This window comes from Metopolophium dirhodum, chromosome 6 (genome assembly GCF_019925205.1).
Source record: "Metopolophium dirhodum isolate CAU chromosome 6, ASM1992520v1, whole genome shotgun sequence".
NCBI lineage: Eukaryota > Metazoa > Arthropoda > Insecta > Hemiptera > Aphididae > Metopolophium > Metopolophium dirhodum.
This window is the reverse complement of record NC_083565.1, coordinates 21512784-21538487: the sequence shown is the minus strand read 5'-3', so window position 1 is coordinate 21538487 and position 25704 is coordinate 21512784. Positions and strand designations below refer to the sequence as shown.

At 28.0% G+C, this 25704-nt stretch overlaps 1 protein-coding gene across 3 annotated transcripts in view; it reads right to left on the bottom strand.

The window, feature by feature from the left end:
• The window catches only part of LOC132947146 (serine/threonine-protein kinase 32A), a 123302-nt gene that overhangs the window by 22302 nt on the left and 75296 nt on the right, over positions 1-25704 (bottom strand). For all 3 annotated transcript variants that reach the window (XR_009664846.1, XM_061017354.1, XM_061017355.1), the window contains exons 3-5: positions 16158-16213; positions 4371-4536; positions 1066-1225 (exon numbers count right to left, since the gene is read on the bottom strand). Coding sequence is in view for 2 of the 3 variants with exons in the window: in XM_061017354.1 (XP_060873337.1) it covers positions 1066-1225; positions 4371-4536; positions 16158-16213 (382 nt within the window). In the remaining variant the exon portion in view is untranslated. The remainder of the gene's footprint in view (positions 1-1065; positions 1226-4370; positions 4537-16157; positions 16214-25704) is intronic.

The following is a 25704-nucleotide window of genomic DNA, read 5'->3' as shown; positions in this document are numbered from 1 at the left end:
TATATTGAATTAGTGGATTTTTATATTTTGTAATCATTGAACGTTTTGACAGCCACGCCAAAGGTAAAGTGCATTTCGATCTTTACAGCTTTTCACCTCTTAACTAAACTTGAAATTGTATAATATAATTTTCATCAAATATTCGTGGAAATGATCAAACAAATATTCTGATGATTTTGATGTTATGAAATTTAAAAAAAAAGTTTATCATCATATACTAATAATAATAAAAAAAATTATAATACCAAAACATAGGTAGGTAGTAAATAATTATAATTTTAATGGATTATATTAAAATACCTAATAATTGGAGTGAGTACTTAAAATATTATTATTTTCAAAAACACAATAATCAATTATTAGGCATTTGAGTATTTCCATGAGTGGTCTACGTCAACAAAATTGTATTATTATTTGTCTACAAACAACGCAAATACGATTATAATAATATTACAACTGTGGTTTGGATGATGATTACGATGTTTTGTTCTATTATTAGCTCGTGCTGAATTAGTTTGTAAAAAAAATGGTCTCACAATATTATTATTAAACTTGATGTTACAAATCAATATCATCGATGATAAATTGACAATACACCTATAATTATTAACGGCCCGAGAGACCCTCCCAAAACGACTCTCTCCTATAATAGTCGAATCATATAGTTTTGTGATTCTCGCCGTAAACGTCATTAATTTCCCGATCGAAATATCAGACCGATGTTTTCCGGTGAGTAGGCTTATTGATAGTAATGACGATATTCTTCAAACCCTTGTGAATATTTATGTAAATTATTGTATAGTTTTTTTGTATTTTTCTTTTAAGTCCTACCCACCGACGTGTTTTTAATACGTCCGGAACTCGTTCAACCCGAAAACGTCTTAAATATCCAAAACAACCTACTAAAATTATTTATTTACCAGATTATAAAATTAAAAACCAATCGACACACGCGATCCAAACAAACAATCATATTAATACAAAACATGTACATTATTTTATGTACGCCAGTGCGATGCTTTCGCCCTCGAAACACTAAATTATTGTTGCGGTGTGCACACTCACCTGTGAACTATATGCTCGCTTTGCAAATATTCCAGCGCAGAGCCAATTTCGCACGCAAACAGTTTGATTGAATTTTCGCCGAACTTAACGTCTTGACCCAAGTGGTACCTCAGGTCACCACCCAATAACAAGTCTGAAACCATGAATAGGTCTTCCTCGTCTGAAACACAATGTAGGTACCCACCGGCTAGTTATTGATATTCGACAAGGTTTTTGAATTGTCGCCGTCGCTCGACGTTTCGTCGGAACATAATAATATTATTATTCTCCATAACTTTTGTGACGAAATATTCAAGTGCTATATAATAATGACGCGCAAAAGTCCTAAAGTATACCATCTGATGATCGAATATCGCATAACCGATGAAATATTTTTAACGAACTATTATAATAATAATATGCAGTTAGTATATCCGCGTTACTCACTATAGTAGTATAGTTAGTCGTCAGCCTGAGTCGCAAAAAGCGTATGTCCAAAATGACAAATTTTTCATGAGAGGAAAAAACATTATGTCGGCGTAATACCATAATTCGCAAAGGGCTTGCAAAGGGCATATCTTCATCTTTATTACAATGATAATAATATGGAGATGCGACTTTTTCTAGGGTCCTAAAATAATTACATCGGAGATACGATGATTTCTAACCATCAATTTCATGGGGGATAAAATGATACGATTTCAGTTACAACTTTATCATACGATCCGGTTTTTTTTCTTATTTTTTTAAACACCAATAATTCCGAAATTCAAAAAAATGGAGTTACGCCATTTGCGACTTGGGCCGAAAAGTATAATTTTTTATAGCTGCTGGTCAACTCTCAAACATTAAATTACCTAACTACGCAGTAATTAAAACAAACCTGCTCGTTAAATATGTGTCTAAAAAATATACTATTATAATAGCCCATCATCAGTTGTACAACATTCGTCCAATCGATAAAGTAAGACGTCTAGTTTGTTTTAAATTCAGTAATTTAAATATTCGGGCGTAACATGTTGTTTCGTGTGTGTCTTGAGAGCTCTTCCACCTAATGAGATATTGACCGATTTCGTGTTTTCGACAAAACGATTTCTGTGCATTATTAAAATATTATGCCCTTAGCTTTACTATAAAATATTGAAAAACATTATAATATTACACATTTTAGTATCGGAAGAATAATAAAGCGATTCCAAGAACTCAGTTGTACTGTGATAATAGTCGAGACTGAAGTATATAGTGAGTTGGTATAATGTATTATAATACTTAATGTAGACTGTAAACACTAAAATAAGGTTAATTTTTTTTTATACTCTTACATAATGAAAAACAGTGTACTAAACATATTTCGTATTCATCATCCCTAACCTAACCTAACCTAACCTACTTACACTAAACCAATACCAATAAACTGTTTTTAAATTTATAATTAAATTGAAAGAATAATAAAACATCGCTCCGCTCAGAATATAAAATAGATAGTCAGATGGAATATTTTTTTATATTATGTTTTTCTTTTTTACAACAACATTTTCATTTGATAAATATTTAATACTTGTCAGCTGATCCGGTACGGCATTGCTCGTGACTTATTAAACAATGCCAGTGAGGATTTACTCTGTCTTAAACTCCGACAAATTTTGTAAGCTACACGCATATTTAACACGATCATTCTGGTGGTTTTGACTAAATATAAAATTCAGGTCTAAAATGATATTAACTTTTTTTATTTCCTGTGACCAATAGCAGTTTGGGTGACCCTATATTAACAAAAAAAAAATATTTTCTTATTTTATGAGCCGACAAATCCCTGTGTTAGCACCGTCCTCTTTGAAATGACAAAATTAAAATAATTGACTTCAAAGTGCACAATATTCTCGGATATAGGATTACTTATGTACCGAATTTCAGAACCAAGAGTGCGATAGACTATTTGCTGTGGATCACTTACGCCCACTCGAAACTGCCTCTTATTTATATGGATATTATTTCACTAAACGCAACTAACCTGCCAACTATTCTGTTTCTGCAATCGGTTATATAACTTATAACTAAATCATTTTTCTTTTTGCGGTTTGATGTTTCACAATTGTTTTATATTTGCGTTTATATTGCTTAAAGCTTCGTGTATATTATCTCCAATATTTATTGGATTTTCTGGTAGTAAATTTTGACGACCAACATCATAAATAATTTTTCAAAGTCGTTTTACGACATCATTCACGAGCTCAGATATACCTCTTGTATTTGAAATACTTCTCTTAGAATTATTATTATTATTATTTTTTTTTTTTGGTTTAGAACACGGATCATCGACTGCTTTGCTCTTAAAATTTGAGTTTATAATTTATTTGTTTTTCGATGGTAGTTGTCGAATATAATATATGGTTCGAGTTTGTGTCAAATCAATTTCTTGGAAAATACTTAGTTTTATTTTTAGTGTATAGCGCAGGTACACTTATTACAAAAAACTTTTTTAATATATCGCCAACCAATATTTTCATTAATAATGTATTAATATTAACTAGTCCAATACAAATATACTGTGTAACAGCTTTTAATTATAGGTAGTAGGTACAGAAATGTTTTCGTTGGAAACGTCGAATCGATCAATTAGGCGTCTCATTTGGCGGAATCGGATTCTGCCCAAATATTAGTCAGAACTCAGATAACTTTAATTATTATGTTATCTTATTAAAAAAAAAAAACTATACTATACTAGGTATACAAAATAGGTGTTAAATAACGATCAATGACGGTACTAATGAACCCGCTTGGCCGCTTATACAAATATCGCACACTATACATTTAGTAATCTTAACAACATTACGATTTTAACCCATTTAATTAATCAAGGAACTCAAACAAGACGTTCACATTATTACCACGAAATAATGCTTATAATATTATTATAATATAGCGATTATACTGAACTGCTATTATGAGATAATATTGGAATCTTAGACATTTTTGTTTCTTCAGTATAACAGTAAGTAGTAAGCACTGAATGTGATACAGAGATTACACAATTCTGTTGAAAAGATTTACAATTTGTTCCTCAGACGAGTAAGATAAAATAATATTTAAATTATTCGTTCATAGCCTCACACAGTTAAGCATATTATCTGAGAATAATTCGCGTCGTGCAATAATTTATTTTAAACAAAATAACTACAACTGAAGTACCTACGTAACCTACGTAGGTAGGTATTTTGCAAGAAAATTTCGGTTGATTCAAACGTATAATGCCATAAAAAGCGTACAGTCTCAATTTTAAATATGTATTATTGACATAGTACTAAATATTTTTTAATGATGCATACCTTGAAAAGAGAACCATAGATTTACCAGGAACGGATGTTCGAGCGTGGTTAATATTTCCATTTCTCGTAGTACATTTTTTAAGGCATCCCTTTCAACGCAACGACTCTTCTGCATGTACTTCATTGCGTACATTTGACGAGAATTTTTTTTCTCCACTATACACACCTATAATATAGACAACAATAATAAACGACTTGTATAGAATTATTAACAGTTATTAACTATTATCAATAGAATTATATAGACTTATAAAACATTTAATAGAATAATATATTTCATGTTATTATTATATCATAATATCATAGACATATAAATAAATGGACTGCGCTTAGAGAGAGAAATCATGAAACCGACATTTATGAGAGAGAAGAAAACAGTTGGGGGCAAGCATGGAAATAATTGAATACTCAAATTATTCCATGATATTATTTATGACATTATCAAATATCAATGATGGTCATAACTACTTCTTAGTTTAATAATCTATAAATTACAATAATTTCATGGCATGAATGAAATATAATTATTATTTCTTTCATTATTGCACCCAACAGTTTCTATCTCACTCACACAATTTACATTTCAGATTCGGATAGATGGGCGAGGAAAGCGCAGTTCATTTATTAATATGTCTATGCATAATATGATATTGTAGTCTACGAAATCACACCACATTAATACATTGTACGAGTTCTAGATGTTTATAATAATACAAAGCTATTAAAATTAAACGCAAACACTATGGTGACAATATATTATATTGACTACCCTGCAGAATTTCAACAAAAAATGGTTTTAGAGAAATACCCTATACCATCTTTCAAGTCCAGACGAAATCGTATAATATTTACTAAATGACCCGTTGTAAACGATAATTATTCTCTCAGTATTATTATAATGGTTTGACATCTACCCTTATGTGTAACAGTGCAATTAATTATTGTTATTTTTTTGGTGACAGAAATAATATTGTTCTCACCCCAATGGCCAACATACTGATGAATCGCAATGCAATTATTCAACTCAAATAATGTGGTAGCTGGTAAGTGGTAGGTATATTTAAAATGTATTGCAATTTGATATATTTTACGCGTTATAACTAGTTTCTATCTTTTATCATCATCGTCTGGGGGAGGGGGGGGGGGGTAATGTGGGCAATAATAATTTCCAGAGTTGTTAAATTTAAAATGTAATCTACCACTTTTCTTATACTAGCAATCTAGAACGCCGCTTTTTAAGCATAATGATTTATATTTATGTTCCAAAATCACTCCATATTTTATTGTATGTTTTACTTTTTTTAATTTCATTAATTTAATTTATATACTATTTTATCCATATTTTATAATATTGTAACAATTATGTCTGAATTTTTACACTGTGTCATATAGACAACCCGACACTCGACAGACGGGTTCACTTAAAATAAAGTTTTTTCTCTCTTCTACCAATTTTTTTTCGATTAAAAAGTATATATTTAAATAAAAATAATAAATGTTTGAAAGAAAAACTCGTAGTACAATTAAAATATTAGTTTAGTTTTGAACGGTGTACCTACCTACCTATCGGCACATAATATTATATCTAATTTCCGTATTCTTAGTCAATGTGTCATAAATTGTCTATGCATACGGGACATTAGTGTGTTGTTTATGATAATAAGTCACACATGTAAATGTTACCTTCAATTGAATGCCTAACAATTATTTAGGTTTAATTAGTCCAATATAATGTCTTGTCGGGTACTATACTGTATAGGTTCAATTCATCTTCTCTGCAATGTTTATTCGTGAATAAAAGTGGGTCGTAGGTGTTAGGAACAGATAACAAAAAAATCATCTAGATAAAGATAACAACACTAAATTTTATCTAAGATACAGATAAAAGATAAACAAATCAAATACATCTAACAAAAAGATAAAAGATAAAAATATTTATCTAGATAATTATATAAATATTTAAAGAACAGATAATTTTAGAAATTAAAATTAAAACAACTAATTTAAAAAAAATATATATACCGTCATGTAAGTACACAAAATAATACACACACAAGAGAACCCATGGCTAACGGTCGTTCTTTCCGGGTGGGTGGTGAGGTCAACGGCCACTTTTCGTGTCACACACTGTTATTAATTAACAATATTGAAAAGATATTTACGAGTATTGTGTATTTGTGTATACGAAAAAATGTTTATTATTATTATTATACGTCATGTGCATTTAAAATTGGTTTAGAGATTGTTTATAGTCCATAGATTTATAATATAAAACATAAAACCCAAAATATATAAATAGCATCTCATGTATTGCTCGTCAGATTTATCAATTGTCATTAATTTCAGACGCATTGCAAATACGGAAAGAATAGACGGCTGGTTTATCTTTATTTCTCAATAAAGACATATTTTTTGCGACAGTAATATACTAATATAGGGTAATTACATAAATTAAAAAACGTAACCTAACCTAACCTGAATAACCGAATACAGAATATTAATAACTAATAAGTAATAAGTACTAAACAGGAATAATTTATAGTCTTTTGTAGAATAATGTCATATATTATTAGCCCTGGATGTTATTTTACGTACAAGTTGTGCCTCAGATAATGAGAATAAAAATGAAACATTTTCGAACAGATCTAGCTAATTTTCACCAAAAAATTTATCTTGTAAATTTATCCAGAAAAGTTAAATTTTTAGCTAAAATCAATACTTGGATAACTTAATTTATTTATTTAGATAAAATAAAAGATAAAAAAATAATTATCTGGATAATTTATCTAGATAATTTCTAACACTGGTCGTATAACAAGCTGATAACTTTACGATAATATTATTGTTATACATTATGAGATTCACTCTGAGATATTATAATGTATAACGTTATAAGTTCCAGTAAGTTATCATAATATTGACAAGTGATATTTTAATGATAAAAAATAAACCAATGAGAGCATTCAATTCATAAATATAAGCTTGACAAAATATAATAATAGATGTAAGAAAAACAACCATTATTGGACGTTTTGATTATCTTGAAAACATTTTTATTTTCTGATGTATAGTTAAAATCAGGGACTGGAACCGAACCGGAATTTTTAAATTGAACAGGTTCTTTTAAGTTCAAAACTAAAATAATTGTATTTATCATAAATTATTAGTAGGTATTACTATTGTGTGTATCTTCTATAGTATAATAATATATAAAAGCGATCTGTAAAAAGTACGTCTGTTTGTACTTTATGCATTCCTGCAATAATATTTATATAATAATTCCTCGCCGCATGTGGATGTATGGTAAGTAGTGGCAAGTATACACTCTCGCGAAGGTTTCTGGCATATCACATCCTATCCTCCGTACACATACGCTAATGCAATTGTAAAAATCGTTTTTCATTAAATAATAAATATTATATTATAAAAATATCACATCACCAGGTTTTTAAAGATAATAGTTCAACAGCATGGCTATCGAGAGTAGTGAAATGATACAATGGTATAGAGATCCAGCATTGGATGTGCTCGAACGACTTTGACAAAATAAAATTGACCTTTAAGTTAATAACACGGCCATCGGTTAATAATTGCAGCGTATCCGCGTCGTATATTTGCTGTTGTGTTGTTTATTTTTGTATTTCGTATTATTTTAATTATCTTATAAAAATTAATTAAAACGTTGAAAATCGTTATATTTATTTATTATATATACATATTATAGTGTAATATGATTGTAGCAATGGGTAAATCCAAATTAATCGATGCTGACAAACCATAAAAATGATTATAACTTCGTGTACGAACACAGATTTTAACATTGAAAATTGACGCGTCCTTCATATTCTTTGCAGTGGTACGAGAATTTCTGCGAACAATGTCATTGAAGCTACAATTTTGAATCGAAAATTCAGGGGGAATATGTGCGTTCTGTTGCCACGTAAAGGTATTCCAATAATTCCAACAGATATGCCGTTTGAGTTCAAACGTTTCCGGTGCGACTAGCTTTTGAAATGACCATCGATAAAGCACAAGGACGATCGCTGCGGGTTTGTGGGCTAGGTTCTGTTGCCACGTATTGGTTAGTATTCCAATAATCCCAACGGATATGCCATTTGAATTCAAACGTTTCCGGTGCGACTAGCTTTTGAAATTACCATCGATAAAGCACAAGGACAATCGTTGCAGGTGTGTGGATGTGGAGAATCCACGGTGATTCTCGCACGGACAATTGTTGTATGTGGCCAGCTCACGCGTCGGAAAACCTTTTGATTTATTCGTGTACGCAACCAGAAGGAAAAACAGCATGTATCTGTCCACGAGCACTCAATTAAATTAATTTAAATAAATTTGTTTTCATTTTTAAAAAAAATTTACAACAAAAATCAGCAATGTGTATTGAATTTTAGAGTGTCATCGTCGAATTTCGTTCCTACTGGGATCGCGGCAACGCGCTGACCTAAGTTATAAATTTCTCATAATCGAACTAAACGCTACGAGGGTTCCTCTTTTTAAACTTTAAATATCTCCGGCGATTCATTGATAAAATTGAATCCAAGTGAGTTGCAAAAATCAAATCTTGATTTAGGTACAGCATTTGAATAACGGAGATATTGTAGGAGAGATAACATTATATTTTATACATGCAGCATTATGAGAATTTCCAACTATTGAATAAACTTCGTTTTTGGATTTGGTGTAAAATATGATTCATGATTATAAAGTTCAAGAATCTTATCCTATATTTTTTTTTTTTTTTTTTTTTTTATTGGGTAACCCGCGGCAACATAGGCCATTGGGTGTGGGGAGGGCACTGTAGGTTTTATATTGGGTAAGTTGGTAGGTTGGGTAGGTTGGTACACGTGTGTGTTGTGTTTGGCAGAATTTCTAATGGGGCACCCGTAGGTTTCTGCCGTGCCCCGGGGTGGGGGGATGGCGGCACTTGTTCTCCGGACACCGTGACTTGCACGGAGAAAAATGCCGCCCAGTGGTCGAGGATCGAACTCGGACCGGCTGTGCCGAATCCGTCGCGTTAGACCGCTCGGCCACCTCGTCCCCCCCTTATCCTATATTAAAATTACTATTAAGATTAATCTCAATGACAATAATAAAACCGTGAAAGAATAGTTTCAGAAAACTTTAATTAATCAAAACTTAACTACTAAGGTTTACAATGAGCCATGGGATATTGTCTAGCACGAGTATATTATTATACTTTTAATTGAAACGGAAATAGTGAATAAATTTAATTGTGATGATGATATTATTGACAACTTCGTTAACACGAAAGCTAATTAATTTGTAAATTTAATTTTAAATTATGTATAATAGTTTTAGAATAATTATTCGGATTATAAAAAAATAACAATTTCACTATAACATGACCACAGTAAAAGAGAATCAAAATGCCAAATAAAATTAATTTTTTATTTGTTTAATGTTTACAAATTTACAAAATGATAACAAAAAAAAATAATAAAAAATAGTCTAAAATATTGTCTGTTAGTGGCAACGTCAAAAAAAAAACTGGTAAATACTATTTTCATACGAATATAATTTATTATTATAGATTCTGAGCTTAACGATTTTTATATCGTATTCCGATAAAGCCTAATATAATTGTCGTTACTCGTTACCCACGCGATAAATCGGCTATCCACTTAGACGCGCCTAAATTTACGCGTTTTGGTAAAATCCTCGCTTTGCACCAAGTAGTAGGCTATTATTATCAACTCAATTTTCATTTTATCCATATTATTTGTATAATATATTATATTTATTATTTATTACAAAATACAATATCATATATAATTACAAATATATTAATATAAATTTGATTCTATCGTTTTATACTATTTTACATTATTTTTATAAATAATTTTATTTATTATTTGTATATTCACCTCTCTTATTTTAAGGGCTATATATTGTAACCGTGTATAATAATTTTAACATATGAGGACAACAGGTACATTTTTCTCTAGGTAGTTTAGGGGGGAATTGGTATAAAAATAGGTATATTTGGGGGCAACTGGTACATGCTTGTTAATGACAACTGTTAATGACGCATATTTTCCCAGTTCCGGATATATTATAATAGGTGAACCGAATTAAAGTTGATTTGTATTTGTGAATATAAACTCGAATAGGTACTAACGTAATGTAATTTATTTTTGTACAATAATGACGTGGTTACTACACTTTTGTGTTTACGGTTTATTAAAATCTATTAACTTCGTCAGGTGTTTCAAGCCAGTATATTTTGCTGTATTACCTACTAATAGAATAATTTAATGAAAATCATAATATAATTAATAATCAGAATGATTAATAAGATAATATTATTATGATTATTTTCGGGGCGCGGATTGGGGTATCTGGGTAACTGACTATAAATTAATATTACATGTTTGATGGTAATTGTTCATATTTATTAACTATGATTGTTGGTCCCTGAGTAAAAGACAAAACCCATAACGGAGTCTATATTATAATGTCGCATTGCTGGCTGCCGCTTACAATTTGGAATATCCAAATGCAATTTTTTTTAGCCAGCCTACTATCAGTGTCTTACTAATGTCTAATTGTAAAATAAATGACTTAAATAACAATAATATCATAAAATATACTTAGTAGTTAATGATTGTTATCCTTAGTACAAACATTTTAACAACTCCGGAACTTCTTATAAGATATTTCGATTTAGATACATCAACATTTTCAAGAAAATTACCCGTTAAATAATTTAGTGTAAAAAGGGGGGTTCTCGTTTAAAAAATATATGTTTGTATCGCCACAGGACCCTCCTTAAGTAGTACTAGAAATATCTGTAATTTGAAAATATGGTCTTTATAGATATACTTAAAAATTCTGAAAATCAGAATTTGAGTAAATGTAATTCTAAAGGACAAAGTGGGAGTGATCATGTCTGAAAAATCACCCTATTTATATTATATATTTTTGCAGATTTATAAGTGAAAATTCTATTACTAAATTAGTACAAAAAGTAAATAAAAATCGTGATATTTCCAGCCTGGCAAAAAAACTTAAAAAACAAATGTTACTAACTTATATAGTATCCAATAATTTAATCAAAAATTTTCATTTAAAATTAGAACTATACATTATAATAGTTCGGTTAGAACCTAACCGAAAACGGTTAAAATTTTATTTTTGGAAAACTGATACATGGTTAAAATATGAAAAATCCATGCGATACAAATGTTGATCCTTTTTGTGCACTAAATATACAAACTATTTATAAGACTGTGAATATTATGGTAATCTATTGATAAATAAAAACTACATTGTATACATGATTTTACAAAGATATAATTATTTATAATTATGTTTAATCTCAATACTGTAAGTAAATTTATAAGCACATGTATACTCTCACTGACACATTCACACATACACACACAGATACATACATGTATATACATAATTATAACTACATTAATTACATTTTATGTGCTCAATAAAATACTAAAAGTTATTTTGGATGTTAATTATAGATAAAACTATAACTTATATTGGTTTTTGGACAAGAGTTCTATTGGATAGCAATATGTTGCACGGAATCGCCTTTTGGAAAAAATATATACACACAATACACATTTATATTTATTAAGCTACAACCTTTTCATCGATTCTCGTAATTTAATTTAAGTAACTTTGTTAACGAATCGTGTGATTAAGAAAATTGAAAATGCAATTCTATTCCACGCATAATGGAATTCAATTGCTATTAACGGTATTGTGTATGTAGAATTATTTGTACCGAGCGGCAACAAAGTGAGTATTAATGTTAAAGTATTTATGTGTTTTACATTACGTTACCTAAATTGACTAGACATTTAATTTTAATACAACATTTTACTGTCAAATTAGTAGAAATTCTATCACGTCGTATACGAACGTTTTATCAAATTAATTAACTCATAATGGTCCGTATTCAGAGATAGAAAAAACCACTAATTGTAAACATTTTATGGGCCCTACGTGAGGCTATAAAAAATTGTTGAAACGACAGCGTACTAATTAAGACACACTTGAGTAATTATAGTTAATAATTTCAATTGATAAACACGTAAACGATACTTGTACGTAATGTACACTTATGGTTTTTTATTTTTTTACTTTTATCTATTTACATTTTATCAGGTATACTATGTGATATATTATTATCCATCATAATAATATTAAAAATTACACTAACGCTGATTGCTGGTGTACGAATAATTTATATGTTTTTTTTTTATAAAATCAAATATTATGACATTGTCGATTTTGTACGGTTTAACGAGAGTTATTTAATTTTCGATAAATGATTAATTTAACAATAATAATTTACCAACTATTGTTGGCCCAAACCCGCCCTTGGTTTATTACAACACGAATAATCCTTCACCGTTAATCCAAATTCATGAAATTTAAAATCAAAAACATAATGCCAAGCTTTTAAAAAATACAGGATTTAAAATGGAATACCACAAATTACAGTCATCATGACTGGATATTAAATTATTTTCTATGAGACTGAAAAGAGAAAATATAATGAATAATAAAAAAAAAAACAATTATTAATTTAACTTCAAATAAATATTTATTATGTATTCAACAATACATATTTGTATTATTTTATTTAACGATGACAATGAATTTTATGTTTTCATCTTGAACACGGTTCGTTTAAACTAAAATGATTGTATTATTTTTATATTCCAAGTAAAACAAATAACATTTTTTGGGATAATGAAAAAGCCTCATTTATTATAAACTAAAAAAAATATTCTTGCAGAATACAATATATGAAAGTAAAATTGAACCTTTTGAGATTAGAAATTTATGAATTGAACAAGCAAGCACTCGTTTTCAAAAATAACTGAACTTTTATTTCGTTTAAACATGGTTTTGTCTATTAATAATGCTGAGAATTAATTCACGCAGTCCATCCCAATGTAGCTTTAATAATTTAATACCAATTTGAACTAATTTATAAACTAAAACTAAATTTAATATTCTCAGAACAATATTTTCAAGATACTTTTATATATTTGAATTCAGTTATAAATTTATAATCCAATCTATTACTATGACGTGGAACCCGCATATCGTATTGTCTCCGCGTATTGTCTCCGTCTTACAAGTGCGTAATATAGAAAATTTTACGCTCAGCAAATCACGTTTAGCTCCGTTAGCTTAAACATTAGACTGAATTGATCTCTTATAAAATTTAAAGGTAAAATTATAACCTCGGCAATGGCATAGGTTTTTATATTATATTTTAATTTTAAAGCTATGAGTATTTTAAGATGTTAAGACAATTTTAAATTTTAAAATACTCATAATTTGTTTTAAGATTAAAATATAATAAAAATCCTATGCCATTGCCGAGATAATAATCTTACCTTTTAATTGTATAAGAGCAGGTCCGTTAACGACATCTTAATGACACATAGAGTACCTGTATAAGTACATGAAGATATGTAAAACGTAGGTACGTGGTTAGTAGTGTAAATTTGGGTCAGATTGCGCGCGCACATATACTACCGATGAGTTGAAAAAATTACATTGCGTTAAACTCAAAAACATTTAAAAAATAAAATTCCACAAAAAAAAAACGTATTTTCAGGTTCGATAAATCAGGCATAAGCGCATAAAGTATAATTCGTCAGGCATAAAATATTTTTTGCACGATTTTTGGGGTTGGTATAATAGTGTGTATTTTTAATTAGGAAAATGTGTGTAACCTGTAATCGATAAACTGTAAAAAAAAAGACGACAGCGTTGTTCCCGAAAACCAATCATTCAACGAGTTCGATTGTAATGAAGGGAAATAAAAAAGAAACTTTTAACAACCCGCGATAAGAACTGAGCTCTACCAAATCATAACATTTCATCAACTTTAATCAAACGGTGTAGTACTGCACATGATGGTATAGTATAAAATAATAATTTATAGACACCATAATTTATGTTATATTTTAAGACAATAATATGGTGTACAACAGTAATGCGCCAGATTATATTATATTCTTCTACACTAGAGGAAAATTATAAAAACAAATAGGTTTTATTGATGTTTATTTTTCAATTGAGCGTAAGCTTTTTCCGTCGCAATGATATATTATATTATTTAGGTACTCGTAAAGTACCTTTGTAAAACGTACGTGATTAGTACCTAATGTCAATTCGGGTTAGATTGAGCGCGCACAAATTATTACTATAACGATGATGAGTTGCAAAAATTAGGTTGCACATGAAACCAAAAATAAAATTTCTCAAAAGAAACTTAACTTAACTTAACTTTTAAGTTTCGAGTTTATAGGCATTAGCGCATAATATAAAGTACCTACTATTTGTCAGATATAAATAATTATTTACACGATTTCTGGTTGTTATACCTACCGGCAACCATAATGTGTATTTTAATTACCTAGGAAAATTAATTAATTAATTTATTTATTTAAGCACACATTACCGGCATGTGCCCAATTTACAATTAATATTTAATACAATTATGATTACTTACTAGAAATATGAGTGTAACGAATCGTGGACATTTCTCCCCCGGAAATTCCCCCCCCCCCAATTTATTTTTAAAGTTTACTATTTAATAATATTATTTTATTATTTCATATGAAATTATTATTGTCTAATATTTTAAAATATTTTCATAAATATAATAAATTATAGATGTATATTTTTTATCAACTGAACTACTTGATTCAAATTCAAAAGAAATTATTAAATTGTTAAATATCCAAACTGGTACTGTTATAACAAAAAAAAAAATAATATGAACAAAGGCTAAAAAAATATGTGTTGGAAATAGAATCAGTAATCATATGTTTTAAACAAAAAGTATCATTTTTATGTCGGAATGTTTAGCCATTTTTATTAATTAATAATTATATTTTATTTTATACTTATTTTTTTAAAATGTTTATTGTTTTAATTTGTTCTGGGGATCAAACATATAAATTTATAACCTATTATATTTATGAAAATAAAAATATGTTTGTATATTTTTATTTTATTTAAAAAAAATAATTTCATATTAAATAATAAATAATATTTTATTATTAAATTCAATATTATTAGTCAATAATAAACTATAAAAAAATGGGGGGAAAATGTCCGCATCAAAAATATGTCGGGGTGGAAATGTCCTACTAGACTGAAAATATTCGGTGGGGGGGGGGGGGGGGGGGGAGGAAAGTTAATCAACCCGTAATAAGGACTGAGCTCAACCAAAACATAAAATGTCATCGACTACGATACGAATCGAACGGCATAGTACATTGAAATAGGTAGAGTATTAAAATTATAATTTATAGATACCATTATTTATGTAATATTTTAAGACAATAATACTGCAATGTAATCCACCAGATTATATTATTATTATTATAATCTTCCACACTAGCGGATAATAAAAAAAAACCACCAGGTTTTATTGATGTTATTATTTTCCAGTTGAGCTCACCACAATGATGTTTCAAATGCGAGTCTTAGAAATAATTGCTACGTCATGTATTTTTCATCGTTTTTCCGGATTACCAGCTAGATATTATATCATTTACATCAACGTGATACCGTCCAGGTAAAATTATATATTTTACTTAATTAAAAATATATGACAAAAATTATGCATACGTGGGTATTTATATTTTCACTACATGATATGTTGATCACATTTTAATTATCACAACACACAAAACAATTAACAAACTAAATACAACAACATAATATAACTCACAGGGTATTGTTAGTACTTACTTTCCCAAAACTGCCTTTACCGATTGCTCGCAAAATTTCAAAGTGATCAAAGTTTACTGAAATCAAAAAGAAAACTTTTAAAATATCATTCAACATTAAAACTGCATAATATTCAAAGGAATATATTATATCATAATATTATAATATCAACAAATTTTTATAAATATATTATCCTTTGTAGGTTATTTTTGACATTAAAAACTAAATATAACTATCAGACATTTATTGGTAAGGGGATTGCAGTCGATGAAAAAACTGTTAGACGAAAAAGCCATGCATAAGTGGAGGAAATTGGTTTGATGAACTTTAATTTTAAAAACGGATTATGATGATTGATTAACAAGTTTACTAAGTTTCCATCGAGGTGAATTTTAATATTCAAATTATTGTAAGTGAATAAATGTGTTAATGTTAATGTATTAATGTGTTAATATAAATACAAAAATATCATATTCTTATTCATGGGTGTCAGAGCTCAAAAAATAGATATCCAAAACGCCTTGACGAACCTAAAATAAACTAGGCATTCAATAAAAATCAGTTTTAAAAATGTAAACCCTTCAAACTAAATTCCTACATTTTTGTCTAACTTTTTGGTCAGTAAACAATTTTTTTTTCATTTACGTGGCCCCCTGAAGCCCTCTTAAGATTTATTTTATGATACGGAATTTAAATAATATATTTAAAAATATTTAAATAAACGAAATTTATGTTGAAATTTGTCAAATCTACATTAGTTTTGACTTTTGACAAAAGTGACTGGAGAGTGGAGACCCTTAAGATTCACTAACAAAATATGTTTTACTAAGAAATATTGATCATTAACTGTGCGTAATAAAAGGAACGAATTAATTGAAATAATGTTCGAAAAAGTATAATTCAAAATGTATAGTAATAATATGAATTTAATTTAGGTAACCTACGCGTGCAATTTGTTTCATAAAATGTATAAATAATTAACTAAGATTAAAATGTAGGTAGGTACATTATTCTATAAGGCTAACTTAGTTTGTCCATATCTGTATGATATGATGTAGACATATTATATTTACATCAGTGATGAAATCAAACTGGTTATTATTTTTATTTTCTAGAAGGGAAATCATTTAATTTGGTTAGACAATAGATATCATGAATAATTTCAGTAGGTATGCATTTATATACTATCTTAAATTACCGACGTTTATTAATCAACTATTCAAGTTCTAAATTAGTGTAAGCAAATCCGGTATATTACTAGGTAGGTACTGTAATACTGTAAATACTGTGTTCACGGGATGATAAATCAAAATCTTAAATTAGCAACGAAACCTAAAAAAATATCAAATATGACTATTTTGAGTTTATATATTTACTGATAAACAAAATTACCTAACCGTTACGTAATATATTATGTACGTGTATCGGTGAACTTAAATTTATAAAATTATTATATTTTTCCTAAGTTCAGCAGTTTTCCTAAGAATGTTTATATTAATTTAAAGTGGTTCGACAATTAATTATCCGACCACTTAAATTAAGTATAGGTTTTCATGAAATTACTGTTCAGTGAATAATAAATAATTAATTAATAAGTTTGTTCGGTGTTATGAGATTATTTCACGTTGAACACACAATGCAAATTAATAGCCATACACATCTTCTCGCCAAGTATAGCTCATACTTTTTTTTTTAAAAATATATTTCTGTTTTAGCTTTAAAATAAAGGTAAATATTTGAATATCTGATTTTTTTATCGTTACTATAATATTATGTTGGTATATGATATTCGGTCATAAATTTCTAGGTAACAAACCTATCTAATTTAAAATAGAAATTACATTTAAAAAAATAAATATAGTATGAAACCAATGAAAACTTAAATTTTTTATTTCAAAAGTTGAACTTGATATTAAGCATGTACCGTCATAATATATCAAACAATTAAATATACCTTAGAAATTATTATAATAATATTAGGTGGAACATATTTACTATTTTTTTTGATTTTAGTTCAAAAGGTTTTGCATCTTTAAAGATCCTCATACGGCTTTAATAAGTTCAAAACAATTTTTAATATAAGTTATAAATTTTAAATACTAATATTTAAAAACGAATGTTCCAACACTGTGCAGTGATATTTTTCAAATAGTTAAGTTTGAAAATAATTATATAATGATTAAACTTTTATAATTTTAAATTTTAAATAATTATATTTTAACTGTTGACATCTTAAGCTATGTCTCATTATTATTATATATTACTATCACTATAATTATATTAATAATAAATATTTATTACCTATATTATGTTTTATATGTATATTAAATTAATGGTTGAGCAGTAATAACTTTTGGTCGAAAGTGCATAATTTTGCATATTTCGACATTTACTCATTTTTTTCTATCTTACAATTTTAATTGCATATATTTGCATCTTTTAATGCATATTTCAATGTTTTTTTCGTTTTTTTTTTATACATTTTTAAAATATATACCTACTATTGCAGTCATAGAAGAAACAAATATTATATACCTATTTATAACCGGTAACCGGTTTTCCCAAAAATTGCCATGAATCAATAATCGGTGAAATAAAATACGTATACCAAGATAAAAATATATCGATTACGACCTTTGACCATTGACATTGTTTCCGTATTTGCTTTCCGTCGTAATTCACGTTTTTATTACTTAATATATTGTTTTAATTAAATGTTCAAAAAATACTTTTTTTATGCATATTTCAACATTTTAGTGCATATATTTATGCATATTTAAGATTTTTCAGCGTGTTTCGGTTGGTTTTTAATCCATATAAATCCTCGCTCTAATCATAAAACGTTGTATAAAGATTTGAAAAACTAGTGGCCTTAGCTGCTGAAGTTTCAGATCAATAGTAATAATAATAATAATAATAATAATAAAAAAAAAAATACAATCGAAATAAATCTAATACCTAGGTGCCTATTATCAGAACTCTGTTATGGGTCCCACACATTCACCATGAACAGTAAGAAACGTGGATATGACGTTAAGTTTATAACGTTAAACGTTGTAATACGTTAATAATTGGAACTTAAAGTTTTGTGTCCTGCAGTGAAATATCTAAAGAAAAACTTTGGAATCCGAATGAAATACTTTGACAAAAAAAAAAATAGCGGCACAAATAATTATTCAGTTTTTTTTTCGTTTGTTTTCCAGACAACGAGAAATAAATTAATGTTCGAATAAAATGTCAGATTTTTTTAATTTTCTTCAAAGAACGGCTAAAGTTCTTCGTAATATTACTGCTTCTATCTATTATGCTTCAACATAAAAGAGCGTTTCGACTTTCGAGTATACGTCAGGCTTATAATTGGTTCTGTACATTTACATTTCGTACTTGTCCGGGGCTTGCAGTTTTTGAGCCTATAAAAGAGGTCAAAAAATAGTTGGTTTTTTTTTTTTTTTTAGTGCTGATGCTTTTATGAAAATCCCTTTCTGACATGAAGTAACGGAAATAAACGACGAAAGCATGAAAAGTAAAGCCTCGTATGTTTTCTTTTACCTGAGTTGGATATTTGTTTAAGGAATTGCGGCGAATGCACAATAATATAAGTAGAAAAAGGGTAAAAAGTTCATATGTCTTATGAGAAAATCGATATTGTGTCCCATATAATATTATATAGCATAATGTTATATTGTGCACTCTATGCACTGCTTTGCAAAATAAATGTTTCGTCTACATATGGACCAAATGCAATAACATAATAATATTATGTTATTATAATACATAATATTACACTCAAGTTAATTCATCAAAGTCCTACCTAATCGAATACGCTTGAGTTGTACTTTAATTACCTTTATAAAACTATTCCGCGATATATATGTTTAATTATGTAAATCTTAGGAAGTTCAAGAAGGTGCGAATATTTGTTGGTATAAGATTGAATTCAACAGTAGGTTGATAAATGCTAATTTATTCGTGTTTAATATTGCTCTTGGCTATTTCCGCATAACATTTTGGTTCTTTGCAAATATAATAATATTATATTATATACAATATACATTTACTAATGAACTACCTAACGATTATGTTATGTAGGTACAGTGGAATTTATGTACAAACTGTGGCAATTTACGTTTTTCTGCGTACAAACGTTATATTTACATTTAGATACCTTTATGTAATAATGTTATATTTAAAAGTTATATAACTGTCATTAATTTATATTTTATAATTCGTATCATATTAGTATAAAAATGATAATATGGTAAACGCATCAACGAGGGTTATAATTACGTGTGTATGATTAATTGTGATAGCCAATGAGGACAAATGTATAATAATTTTAGATTAATTTACAGTTTAATTTGAAAATATTACGAAAACGCTATGCTTTTAAAGATATAAGGCAGGGGTCACATACCTTTTTCAACAAGTATAAAAATTTCAAGTATCTGGTAATCGACTACTTACTGTCTATTTGTTTAGGCAAATTGATATATTGTTTATATTATTAGATATAATAACAAATAATTGTATAATAATATTCTTATTTTCTTTGGAAATCGGAAATTTTTACTCTTTTTTTCGCTAATAAATACTTTACTTTGTATATAAAGCGTAAAAGTCAGTCTAAGTCTTATAATTTAATATTACGTACGTGATCAATAGATATTGGTATAGTTTATTTTTAATGAGATCGACCAATATCCCTCTAAATATTCTTGGTGACTCCTAATATAGTCACTACTACGAAATCGAAATAATTTGTTGAAATATCGTTTTAACGTTTACCAATTCAACTTATTAATAAGTCAATACACCAGTTAAGTTTTCATAGAGTTGTATCCGGTTTATCTTTGTAATTTATTCGAGTACGTGTCAACATAAGTTGTAATGTTTTTATTTATTTATTTCTGTCATGTTTCAGATAAACACGAAACAATTACTTTTCTGTGCTAACATTTCATGTTTGTTTGGTAAAGTTTGTTTTTGAAATCCTTTCAAAAAATACGAATAGCTTTGGTCACTCTGTGAAAAAAAAATGACCACAATGGTCTTTAACGTCATTTCATATTATAAGATTGAAACACATCTGACGCCGACATCGGTTGTTTCAAAATATTATTGTGTGACTTTCACGTCATTTAAAACAAAATGTTGAAAATAGATTACTTTAAACTAGAATAACACAAAATATAAGAAAATTACATAAAACGTTTGATTTAAAAGTAATGCAATATATTATTATTAAATATACCTATAATATATCCTCACTGTAAAAATATATGCTTGGCATATAATATATATTCTCAAACATTATTTCAAGTCAAAGTACAATATTTGTATATCAATTATATAAGTTATTTTTTTGTAAAAATATACTAAGGAATTAATTTATTACGATATTATAATAATATATTGGTTTATATAAAAAAAAATCCTGTCCAACCTGGGGAGTTTAAAATATTGTACACATAAACATTTTATTTTAAACCATTCGACAGTAAATAATACCTATATAGTATATACCTACCATAAACATAGGTCTGCCGTCAGTGTGGAATTTCTGTTTTTAAATCACATTGTACATTATCGTATAATATGAGATTATAATATTATATTACCATAGGAGTAGAAATCAAATAATCATAATCTAAATAATTAATAGGTGCCACAAGGCATGTCACAAATATTATCAATTTATAGTTCGTAATAATGGACCGATTTATTATCATTATACAATTATTTATAAATGGGCCTGACCAGCTATCTTATCCAGAAAATTAAAAAGGCTTTAACATTTGTTTCCGTTTATAGAAATATTAATATATAAAATGTATATAAATTGATTATTTTTATACATAACGTAGGTATGCATAGTTATTGTTGATTGCACAACGGGTTATTCTATGATAAAAGGAAAACAGTATTTAAAACATTGAGAGGAATGAGTTTTAATACGATAATTAATTTGGTTAGGTATATAAAATATGTAGGTAAGCATTATTAAATTGCAGATGTATAAATCCAATCCTAAAGTTCAGCTCAATCTCCGGTCACGTCACTTTTTAGCTTTTCTAATAGGTATACGTCATATACTATTATTATATATTTAACATAATAATATGCAGAACCAACCCAAAACTCATTATACAATATATAATAATTATTATTAATTTAAAGTTAGAATATTAACGCATATGAATATAACAAAACTTTGCATTTTACACAAAAGTAAATGGATTAAAATTGTTATAATTTCAGAAATACACGTAATTGCCGTGAAGATGAAGGTAGATATATACTATTCAAATAAATAGAAAATAATTGTTTTACAGGCTTAATTATTTTAGATTTGATTCAATGTTTTAAAATATTTTTGCGCCATAATAAAACCTATCGTTGATTATTATACATAAATAATATTAACAGGCTCTTCTTTATTTGTTATTAGTGATCATTTGACCGATATAAATGTTTTGTAAAAATGTATGTTTTTGATAATATAAATGCTAATGAAATATTTACGTTTCATTGTAGTTTTAGTTCTTCTACAAATACGATTTTGAAAACTACATCAGTTACGTAGTTAAGATGATGACTTCATATTTTCCTAATATGAACCTATACTACGTTATTAATATTATACCTATCTTTATTGGGCTTATATTATATTTTAACTGTTGAAATATTAAGTATAGGTAGCTTAAAGTTTAAACTATGTCTCATTATTACTATCACTATAATTATAATAATAATAAATATTTATTACCTATATTATGTTTTATATGTATATTAAATTAATGGTTGAGCAGTAATAACTTTTGGTCGAAAGTTAAAAAAAAAAAACTTGAATGATCGCACATACAATGTTCTTACATTCTAGTTCGACAATAGTACAATGTTATTCATTCTACTGACACAAAATCGCAACTGCTGAACGCATAATATGTGCAATGTAAAATATGCATTATACAGACGGAGACAATGCTGGTGGTGTGACGTCATCAACGTGGAAATGGTTTCCGGTTTATTTACTTTACGTGCCATACGGATTTGGAGTTCGGCAAAAATATCAAACACCAATAAAACACAAGTGTTCCAATCCCAAATAGTCCATCGTGTTATCTTCGCGGCACCTATCTATATTATATAGTTTTCAGCAACCCTCTCCACAAGGACCTCCGTAACGTTAGTGAAGTAGCCAAACTATACTGTAAACGATTTAGAAATGGTTTCCATGGTCATTATGGGAGTGCCTGATCCTCCGATTCAGTCTGGTGCCTTCGATCGCAGTTGCATTTTTTTACTGTTTTTTTCTACCTTCCTTCCTTCCTTTCTTACTTTCCGATACCAATAACAATAAAACGATCTCTCGCCGAACTAAGTACTAGACGTATTTACACGTCGTCCATCCATAACCGAGGTACAGATATATCCGGTTTTTTTCCGATACTAGAGTCGTAGAATGGTATTTATATTGTAAGGTTTGTATATTTTTTCTTTTATAAATAAAACTGTAAAAAAAAAATTCTATTTTCCATGGAAAACACTTAAAACGACTGTATCAGTTGTGTTTATCCACCCATCACAAAGTTTTATTCGTCGAAATTTCACCAATAGTCCTAATGTTTTGGATTTTAAAAACATTTCATTTGATGGTATATTTTATTTGGACTGGACTCAATATTAATTAATGTTATTCTATAATCATCAAATAAAGTTATTTTTATGAATAGTTTTCAATTTATTTTAATGACTTTTTTTTTTGTAGCATACGGTAAGGTGTTATAGTATTAGAAGTACGAACATTTATATTGTTGGAACGACGGTGTTATTTTTTTTATCATAATAATATTATAATCGTTAATTCGTTTGCGACAACTACAACTAACAATCATTGTTATGGTTTTGCGATTTCCCCACCAGAATATATTCTTAAAAGATTATTACTGTCTCTATTCGACGCATTGTTCTGTAAATGTGCCGATTAATGTTCGCAAAGTGGAAATTCGTTCAGGCACGTAAACATAAAAAAAATGTTAATTAAATTTTTAAAAAAACACATAATTCCAGTATAATAAATATGTTTGCTGAAGAAAACGTTTATAGTAACGCTTATTATGTTTTTCTTTCGTTTTTATATTCTTACACAAACTCTATAACTCGAACTCGTTAAATTATAAAATGTATAATAAATTAATAACTGATATTATGTACAACAACCACTTTTTGCGAAACTTATAGATAGTTGATAGATATTATTATTTGTTGTTTTTTAAATTTTTAAACAGCACTCATAAACCTGTTTTTATGTTAAACGTTGTTAATTAATTATTGTAGTGTAGGCAGTGTAGCGAGTTGAGTGGATACCTATAAAATTATATTTCCATAATTGCTCGACACCCGCTTACAATAGCTCACACACGACATATTATTATTTTATCGACCAAAGTCGACATTAAAAATAAGCCGTTAAATCTGTTGGCTTTATCGTCAAATTCGTTTTATCGATCAGTTTTTACTTGTGCCTACAAGTCAATAATAATTCCGAAATCACATTATGATAATACAATATTGTACTTTATTATGCGCCATAGACAATATAATTGGGCTTGGAAGATAATTGTCGTATACGAGTCGTTTCATTGATATGTAAAAAGAAATGAGCAATATAAATATTTTCTAAAGCTATACAAATCGAATTTATTATTATGCGTACGTATAACACACCAAGTGTGCATGCAACTACGCTATATTTTATATTTTAATATAATATATTCAGTATCATACAGCTTTCCAACTTTCTTCAATACCCGCACTGGTGAGAATTTTGAATGGAAAATTACCAACTATAAAAATTTCGTACAAAAGATAACACGTGCACGAGAAAAACTCGATAATGTAAAACGTTATTATAATAAACATGTTATAATGCACGTTATAATCTATATGCACACTACGCAGTTAAAAATACGAAATTTTCGTTTAAAAAATTACAAAATATTATAATAATAATATAAAAAGTAAACTGTAATGATATTTCATTATTTTCGAAATTGTAGTTCATTCATACTTACACAATTTGATAAAACGACTTGAACAACTTCAATGTATTTTATAATATGTTTACTATATTATATAAAAATTTAAATTATACAAATGCTAAATAAAATTATTTTAAACAATCATAATATATTTTCTTTGGTTACAGAAAACTAGATTTTTCGTTTTTTAAAATATATTCATACAATTAATAATCAGGAATATTAACTTTTTTAAAGTCTTATGGATGTATTTGTACTTAAACGTGACATCACTTTATTTTATTTTATGACGATTTGTCAGCCTAAAAACATTTATTTATGCAATTAAGTTTATTTTTAAAATATCATTAATATTTTTAAGTTATGTTTTTGGGTATTTACGGTGGAGTAATATGTGGTTTGGTTTGTGAGTGAACGAAGTTGTGATAAGCTAAAATGTAATGGTCATGGTTAATATCGAATACTGCAGTAATGTACCTATTTTGCCTATATAATACGCCGGGCAACACTTTATGCTTACACAAAAT